Source organism: Salvelinus fontinalis, chromosome 23, assembly GCF_029448725.1.
Source record: "Salvelinus fontinalis isolate EN_2023a chromosome 23, ASM2944872v1, whole genome shotgun sequence".
Classification (NCBI taxonomy): Eukaryota; Metazoa; Chordata; class Actinopteri; order Salmoniformes; family Salmonidae; genus Salvelinus; species Salvelinus fontinalis.
In genome coordinates, this window is record NC_074687.1 from 16,643,915 (window position 1) to 16,652,731 (window position 8,817).

General features: G+C 44.0%; 2 protein-coding genes across 3 annotated transcripts in view; one reads left to right on the forward strand and one right to left on the reverse strand.

The window, feature by feature from the left end:
* LOC129820929 (tumor necrosis factor receptor superfamily member EDAR-like) overlaps nt 1-2,404 on the forward strand; it is a 57,410-nt gene extending 55,006 nt beyond the window's left edge. For both annotated transcript variants that reach the window (XM_055878055.1, XM_055878056.1), the window contains 3 exons: nt 320-593; nt 698-758; nt 895-2,404. In XM_055878055.1, the coding sequence (XP_055734030.1) occupies nt 320-593; nt 698-758; nt 895-1,223 (664 nt within the window). In that variant the 3' untranslated portion in view covers nt 1,224-2,404. The remainder of the gene's footprint in view (nt 1-319; nt 594-697; nt 759-894) is intronic.
* Nucleotides 2,405-5,514: 3,110 nt separating this feature from the next.
* The window catches only part of LOC129820930 (coiled-coil domain-containing protein 138-like), a 15,425-nt gene continuing 12,122 nt past the window's right edge, over nt 5,515-8,817 (reverse strand). Inside the window, exons 12-13 of the mRNA XM_055878057.1 lie at nt 6,733-6,871; nt 5,515-6,058 (exon numbers count right to left, since the gene is read on the reverse strand). Coding sequence (XP_055734032.1) covers nt 5,932-6,058; nt 6,733-6,871 — 266 coding nt within the window. The 3' untranslated portion in view covers nt 5,515-5,931. The remainder of the gene's footprint in view (nt 6,059-6,732; nt 6,872-8,817) is intronic.

Consider the following 8,817-nt stretch of genomic DNA (forward strand, 5'->3'; position numbering starts at 1 on the left):
GTGTGTGTGTGTGTGTGTGTGTGTGTGTGTCAGTGAAACATTGCTATTGTGTGCGTATCTCTGAAAATCTTTGTCAACAAGGTGTTTTTGGGAGAACTTCCCAGTCTTACACACACTGTTAATAGCATTCTGTGGATCTGAAGCTAAATATGTAATATAAAACATGAGTCTATTTGCAGTATAATATTAAGGATGAAGCTACAGCACATTACCATAACTAGACACTGCAAAATATCAGTTGAAAGGTCATGAAGACTGTTATTATGCTGACCGATTATGAGTTTTGACAACTCAACTTGATTTTCTCTCTCCTCCCCAGTGAGAATGATGCATCGTCAGAGAACGAGCAGCTGTTGAGTCGTAGTATGGACAGTGATGAGGAGGCAGCCTTGGAGAGGCAGGGGGCGGCTGATCCTAACCCCAGCCTCTGTCTTCTGAACCTGGGCAACAAGCCGGACCTCTGCCTGCTCTCTCTGGGGCTTCTCGACAGGGATAAGACTGGATCCAACCCCACCAGCCCTATCAACGCTAACAACATTAGCAATGGCAATGCTAACATCATCAATAACAACAACTACAACAAGGCTACAGGGGTGAGAGAGATCAGTCATTCACATCCAACTATGTACTTTAACAATGTATTGCAATGTAATTACTTTATAACCTACTCTACCTTTCACTCTGTCTCTTCCTTCAGATTCAGAGCCGGAGGAAGAAGATCCTGGATCTGTATGCTAGAGCCTGCAGTGTGGCCGAGGGTGAGAACTCATACGTCCACCCCGGGCTTCAGCCCTATGCAACTACCCTTCAACTGTCTATCGAAGGACACTTCTATGCTGGACTCTTGCTACAACACACACATCCCTAACCATCCCTCTCCCTTCCTCTCCCCAGGTCTGAGTCCTACAGAACTACCGTTTGACTGTCTGGAGAAGGCCAGTCGGATGCTGAGCTCCTCCTACAGTAGCGAGGCAGCTGTGGTGAAGACCTGGAGACACCTGGCAGAAAGCTTTGGCCTGAAGAGGGATGAGATCGGAGGGATGAGTGACGGCCTGCAGCTGTTTGAGAGGATCAGTACCGCCGGCTATAGCATCCCAGACCTGCTCACCAGACTGGTGCAGATAGAGAGACTGGATGCTGTGGAGTCACTGTGTTCTGATGTACTGGGAGGAGGAGATACACACACTGTCCCTCTGTCCTCACCGCGCTGTGCAAGCGTCTGACTCACACACACACATGAACACACGTTTATGCACAGATGCAGTACACCCCATGTGCACATACCCGCCCGCCCATACATTCACAAACACCTGTACCCCTCCACATGAAGAATGCCAGTAGGCCTTCCTAGATTTCAGATCTCTCTCCTTCTCTTTCGTCTCTCTGTCTCCCTCTGACAATTCACTTTGTGCTGGATGCCTCAACAAAAGCTTTTTATAAAAAAAAAAATATAGATTTTATATCAATTACATTTTGTACATATTAGAATATGAGATTTTGAAAAAGGCATAATGGACCTCTTCTCTGCCAGGATCCCCGTGGCCCCAGATCCCCCCTCCCCGCTCCTCCAGCGGTCAGCTGCTACCGCTGGCTCTAATTGGTTGACTTGTGGCAGTCTGATCTAATAATGTTGTGGTTTACAGTCAAGACTTTCAGCACCTAATTAACCACTAAAACCAATGAACCAGTAAATACCAGATGCCAGAGACCATTAAAGACAACTGCTTAGCTTATAGACAGACAGGCCTTCTGCAGCCTGAGAAATGCAGGAAGACAGGACACCAGGAGACCCAGCGCTGCACTACTCTATGGTCAGCCTGGCTCTGATGCTATGCTGGGTGATACCACAGGACGGCAGCCATTTTGTGCCATTCAGCACATATCAGCTAATGGTGATAAGCTCCTAGCTAAAGACATTTCAGGAACAAGAGAATGTGTGTTTGGTTTATATGGTTTAAATGGTGGCTTTCTATACCTCCATGTATATTGGTTCTGTTGAGTGACTGGGGAGGCACAATCCCATCTCTCAGTGTGTCTTCACTGCTCTGGTGTTTCAAGTTAGCCACGTTTAAAGGGTCTGGACTCCGGTAGTGTATATGAATCATAAATGTGCATGTACAATGCTCATCATTTAGCAGGTATCCATAATGGCTTCTTTTAGTTTATCCTTGTTCATTCCAATCCAAACACAGCATCAACGGATGGCTCATAGTTCAGGTAGGTCACTGAATGACAGAAGATGACTGGCTGTATGTAGAGAACCTGGTTCTCTTACCTCAGGATCACAAAGCTCCACAGATTAGACTACAGAAACAAACTCTTTTTTCATTGAAACAAACGTAAGTGTATATATAACTTATTATTGTACATACTGTATGCATCAATAAAGAAGTATCAATTTAAATGTCCATGTTTTAATTTATTTTGATGAAGATAAACAGATAACAGGATATGTTGATGGTTTAACAAAGGTTTTGTCAACAGTTATTCCAATAATAATACCACTTATTTTCCCTCTTGTAGTTAACATAAATGATGTAATGTGTTCTGCGGTCGATCAAACTATTCTGTCAAAGAAGAGGAATCAGCTGGAACAGCCAATTACCATAGATTTCCACAGCCGGGCACTGGTGGAAATCTGGTTACTCGATATCTATTTGTGTGAAATCATGACATCAGACCTTGAAGCATCATACTAACCAGGCTCTGCCATGCTAGTCTGTCTGCCAAGATATCACACAGCCACCGTTTGTGATAAACCATGATGTCCATCTCTCTACTGACCTGAGATGTGAGGTGTACAGAGAATAGACGGTCTCCTGTGACTAGGCTGGAGGAGACGTGGATCATCAGATTACAAATAGCTCAGCTAGAGAGAATCCTCCCTATTTAGGTGTGTGTGTTTCAGGCCCATGAGGGACAGTTATTAGCACTTGGTTTAGCGTGATCGTAGCGAGGTGAGACAGAGAGCTGGACTCCTGAGGGCAGGGAGTGCCAACAAACAGTCAAGCTTCATACAGCTCAGCTAGTTACTATACCTGCTAACACACACGCGCACCTACCAGTGTGAACACCAACAGATGCTCACTAACACCTAACACAAGAACGCACACACATACACATTTTCCACCATTACATACTTGCTTACTCTTATTCCTCAAACAGGGCTCCAGCTTGTTTCATATCTCTCGTACATCCGATATCTTTATGTTTCTAGTACAGTGACATCCTATATCCTAATGTTGGTACAGTAGAATATTATATAATGAAGGCCCGTTGCTGTCTAATCCCAGAGCATGCAGGGAACAATCTAACACTGTGGATGTCATTCATTATTAATCACTGTCAGACAAATATGGGCAACAATGTATTCTCCCCAGCCAACCAAGATATGCAGCAGCATAGAGATAACTATAGGAGGGAAAACATAACCACTACAGTCATTCACCAGATATAGAGCATTCTAGCATGCATGTTGCATAATCCAAACAAGCCTTTATCTGAAAATACAGCACAATGGCAGACAGCTTACATTAGAAGCAAAGGCAGCAGAGGACAGGGCATCTGAGGACTGTGTTAAACTAGTGCTGTATCAACATCTCATTCCAAAATCAGGGTCATTAATATGGAGCTGGTCCCCCTTTGCTGCTATCACAGCCTCCACTCTTCTGGGAAGGCTTTCCACTAGATGTTAGAACATTGCTGCGGGGACTTGCTTCCATTCAGCCACAAGAGCATTAGTGAGGTCGGGCACTGATTTTGGGCGATTAGGCCTGGCTCACCGTTGAGGTGAGGTCAGTGCTCTGTGCAGGCCAGTCATGTTCTTCCACACCGATCTCGACAAACTATTTCTGTATGGACCTTCGTCTAGAATGTCATTGTATACTGTAACGTTAAGATTTCCCTTCACTAGAACTAAGGGGCCTAGCCCGAACCATAAAAAAACATCCCCAGACTGTTATACCTCCTCCACCAAACTTTACAGTTGGCAATACGCATTCGGGCAGGTAGAGTTCTCCTGGCATCCGCCAAACCCAGATTCGTCCGTCGGACTGTCAGATGGTTAAGCGTGATTCATCTCTCCAGAGAACATGTTTCTACTGCTCCAGAGTCCAATGGCAGCAAGCTTTACACCAGTCCAGCTGATGCTTGGCATTGCACATGGTGATCTTAGGCTTGTGTGCGGCTGCTCGGGCATAGAAACCCATTTCATGAAGCTCCCGACTAACAGTTATTGTGCTTTTGTTGCTTCCAGAGGCGGTATGGAACTCGGTAGTGAGTGTTGCTACTGAGCACAGACGATTTTTACGAGCTAGGCGCTTCAGCGGTCCAGTTCTGTGAGCTTGTGTGACCTACCACTTCACGGCTGAGCCCTTTCCACTTCACAATAACAGCACATACAGTTGACCGGGGCAGCTGTAGCAGGACAGAAATTTGACGAACTGACTTGTTGGAAAGGTGGCATCCTATGACAGTGCCACGTTGAATGTCACTGAGCTCTTCAGTAAGGCCATTCAACTGCCAATGTTTGTCTATGGAGATTGCATGGCTATGTGCTCAATTTTATAGTAGCCGAATCCACTAATTTGAAGGGGTGCACATACTTTGTATAAACAGTGTATAAGAAAGTAGAAGTAGAGGGAGGCACTGAATAGTACAGGGAGGTAGAGAGAGCTCAGGACAAGACCCAGTCTCCTTCATTAATAAGGAGTGAATACCCAGGCCAACAGGCCGCTGTGGTCATGCTCGCTCTCTCACCAAGCACTTTGCCAACCACATGGTTCCACTCACAGTACACTCTCTCAGGACTAGATTTACAGTCAAGTACATAACTGATGCACAATGCCTTAACTGCATCACATTGCTGCCATCTTATGACTCAGCCAACTCAGAGAAATAATATACATTTGGTAGTCTGTAAATTCCAACATCATGGACTGACTTTATATCTGTGGTGAAGCGTAGCCACTAACATTAGACAGGTAAATAATGTTCTCATGAGGTAGACTGGCCAGATTGGAGGCCAGGGAATCTTTAACTGAGTTTCCACTGAGACCTACTCTACTGGGAAACACCAACATAAATTAGAGGGACCGCAGCTCAGGGCCTGACGGTGCACAGGGGCTGTGTGTGTGTGTGACATATAGCAGGCCCACTGTGGCCCATAGTGAGTAATGGAAGTAATGAAAGTCAATAAATCAGTGACAGGTTCTGAAGCAGTAAGTGTTTAGGACTGTTATAGAGCCTTACTAAAGTAACTGGTTCATGCACCCCCACAAGACCGTTCTGCAGCGCTTGCTTGCCAACACCACACACTTATGCAGGACTTTTATTTTGTGAGGTGATGAAGAAACTAAGCAGCAGACCAACATTTTAGAAAAGTCTGTATAATAATAGGCAAACTATCCTATAAACAGTTTGCCTGAAATTCCAAGGTGAACAGGGACCAACACCCTGACGAACCAGCAAAGTTTAAATTATATTTTTTATTCAACATACTGACAAACAGGGCTCTTTACAGAGGAGAGATCTGAAATGTCTGTCAGTATGATATTCTCCTCACCGTCACCAAACAGAACCATTCTGGACTCGTTAAAAACTTCCAGCTTTAGTCCATAACAAACAAACTAGTTTATAGAAAACATATGTGACATAAACTAATGTATTTCATAACTATATGACAGAGAAATCAAACACTGTTTCCCATAATTTCTTAGTTTATTGCTTTTAAAAGCTTCCTAGTGAAATCATTTTTACCTCAGAATGCATGAGACAAACATTATAGCCTCTCCCAACATGATGCTCATTTCATAGCAGATGGTAAACATGTTCAAAACAATGTACAACATATAGGTTAAGATCATATAAAAACATATTACAAAACTAAAGAAAAAGAAAAAGTCACCACCACAATAAGATTATACGTGTGTGTTATTTCAGATTGAGTAGTATAGAGCTAAGGTTCAATGACAAAAAGGTGAGTGTAGGGTCAGTTGTTCTGTGCATCTCCTGCAGCAGCAGATGAAGAGAGCAGAGCTCAAACAGCCGCCTGTTCTTCCTGTGAAAACCAGAAAACAGAGTGTATGTAACACTGGGTCTATGAATGATAGCACCACATGTGCTACAAATGCACCGGATCTTGTAATAAAACGGTCCTATATTCTTTGGTCCAATATTACTAGATATTCTTTGGTCCTATATTACTAGATATTCTTTGGTCCTATATTATTAAATATTATTTTGTCCTATATTATTAGATATTCTTTTGTCCTATATTATTAGATATTCTTTGGTCCTATATTACTAGATATTCTTTGGTCCTATATTATTAAATATTCTTTTGTCCAATATTACTAGATATTCTTTGGTCCTATATTACTAGATATTCTTTGGTCCTATATTATTAGATATTCTTTGGTCCTATATTATTAGATATTCTTTGGTCCTATATTATTAGATATTCTTTGGTCCTATACAGGGTTAAATAGAGGGTTCTGCTGGAAGGTGCTGTGGGTCACCTCTCATCTACAGCCTGACAACATTCATCACAACCTATACAGGAAACCATGACATCATCTACCGACACAATACCCAGGGGTTTCCAACTCTGCTAATGGTGGTGGGGGGGGGGGGGGGGGGGGCAGGTTTTGGTTCCAACCTTGCAATAACACGCCTGATTTAGCTAATCATGATTCTGAGTCCAGACTGAAGAACATGATCAGTTTGTCTCACCTGATCTTGGAGAGTTTCTGTAGGATGATGGAGAGTTTCTCCAGAAGAGGAAGTTCTAGTCTGGGGTTCTTCAAAAGGAGAGCTGCAGTACGGAAGAACTCTTCAGTACTGCAAGCAGACAGGAACTCAGACAGATACCCTGCGGAGAGGAAACACCTAGATAGGTATACAGACAGACAGTTGCTCTGAAGAACCTTACGGTAACTGTTAACTGAAGACGATGTGCGTGATGAAACAACGGAAGCCATTTATTTTATTTGGAGGGAGTGACGTAGGTGGGGGGACCGGTGGGTGATGTGAGCATGGGCGAGAGAGGGTGAACAGGGCGGGACCTAAGTTTGGGAAAGCTGAACTTTATGCAAATAATCTGTGATATCGCGGCACGATTTACCAATCGAAGCTCACTATAGCTTCCAGCCTCTACTGGATTGGCTATTGTTGCATAGCACTATCTAGCATGATTGCTAGCACCCACATGAGGGTGAAGCTAGCGTGGTTATTCAAATGATTGATGATAGTTAACAGGCACTGTTACACACAGGCAGACAGACAATTCCACTGAAGAACCCTACACAGTCCTGTCTACTCCTGTTAACCTGCTCAGTCATCCCATCATCGGGCCTATAACTGTACAACCAGCCTCTGCTGTGAGCAGAATGGATCAGAAACCCAGCTGAAGTGTTCCAGTCGTAGTACAGATGCTAATCAATTCCACTCAGCCAACGAGAGTAAATCTATATGATTTCAGGTCAAGCAGAGTCCATATTGTCAGTGTTAACTCTGTCTTACAGGGAGGCATAGATCTCAGCATGTTTCTCCCAGATAAGTCAAAACAGAGCCGGTCAGGCAGTATGGTAAAAGGCTGGACAGACTACAATCACAACCATAAGTGTACAGTCATGGGCAAAAATTTTGAGAATGACACAAATGTTAATTTCCACAAAGTTTGCTGCTTCAGTGTCTTCAGATATTTTTGTCAGATGTTACTATGGAATACTGAAGTATAATTACAAGCATTTCATAAGTGTCAAAGGCTTTTATTGACAATTACATGAAGTTGATGCAAATAGTCAATATTGACCCTTCTTTTTCAAGACCTCTGCAATCTACCCTGGCATGCTGTCAATTAACATCTGGGCCACATCCTGACTGATGGCAGCCCATTCTTGCATAATCAATGCTTGGAGTTTGTCAGAATTTGTGGGTTTTTGTTTGTCCACCTGCCTCTTGAGGATTGAGTTCTCAATGGGATTAAGATCTGGGGAGTTTCCTGGCCATGGACCCAAAATATTGTTGTTTTGTTCCCCGAGCCACATAGTTATCACTTTTGCCTTATGGCAAGGTGCTCGATCATGCTGGAAAAGGCATTGTTCGTCACCAAACTGTTCCTGGATGGTTGGGAGAAGTTGCTCTCGGAGGATGTGTTGGTACCATTCTTTATTCGTGGCTGTGTTCTTAGGCAAAATTGTGAGTGAGCCCACTCCCTTGGCTGAGAAGCAACCCCACACATGAACGGTCTCAGGATGCTTTACTGTTGGCATGACACAGGACTGATGGTAGAGCTCACCTTGTCTTCTCCGGACAAGCTTTTTTCCGGATGCCGCAAACAATCGGAAAGGGGGTTCATCAGAGAAAATGACTTTACCCCAGTCCTCAGCAGTCCAATCCCTATACCTTTTGCAGAATATCAGTCTGTCCCTGATGTTTTTCCTGGAGAGAAGTGGCTTCTTTGCTGCCCTTCTTGACACCAGGCCATCCTCCAAAAGTCTTCGCCTCACTGTGCGTGCAGATGCACTCACACCTGCCTGCTGCCATTCCTGAGCAAGCTCTGTACTGGTGGTGCCCCGATCCCGCAGCTGAATCAACTTTAGGAGATGGTCCTGGCGCTTGCTGGACTTTCTTGGGCGCCCTGAAGCCTTCACAACAATTGAACCGCTCTCGAAGTTCTTGATGATCCGATAAATGGTTGATTTAGGTGCAATCTTACTGCCAGCAATATCCTTGCCTGTGAAGCCCTTTTTGTGAAAAGCAATGATGACGGCACGTGTTTCCGTGCAGGTAACCTTGGTTGACAGAGGAAGAGCA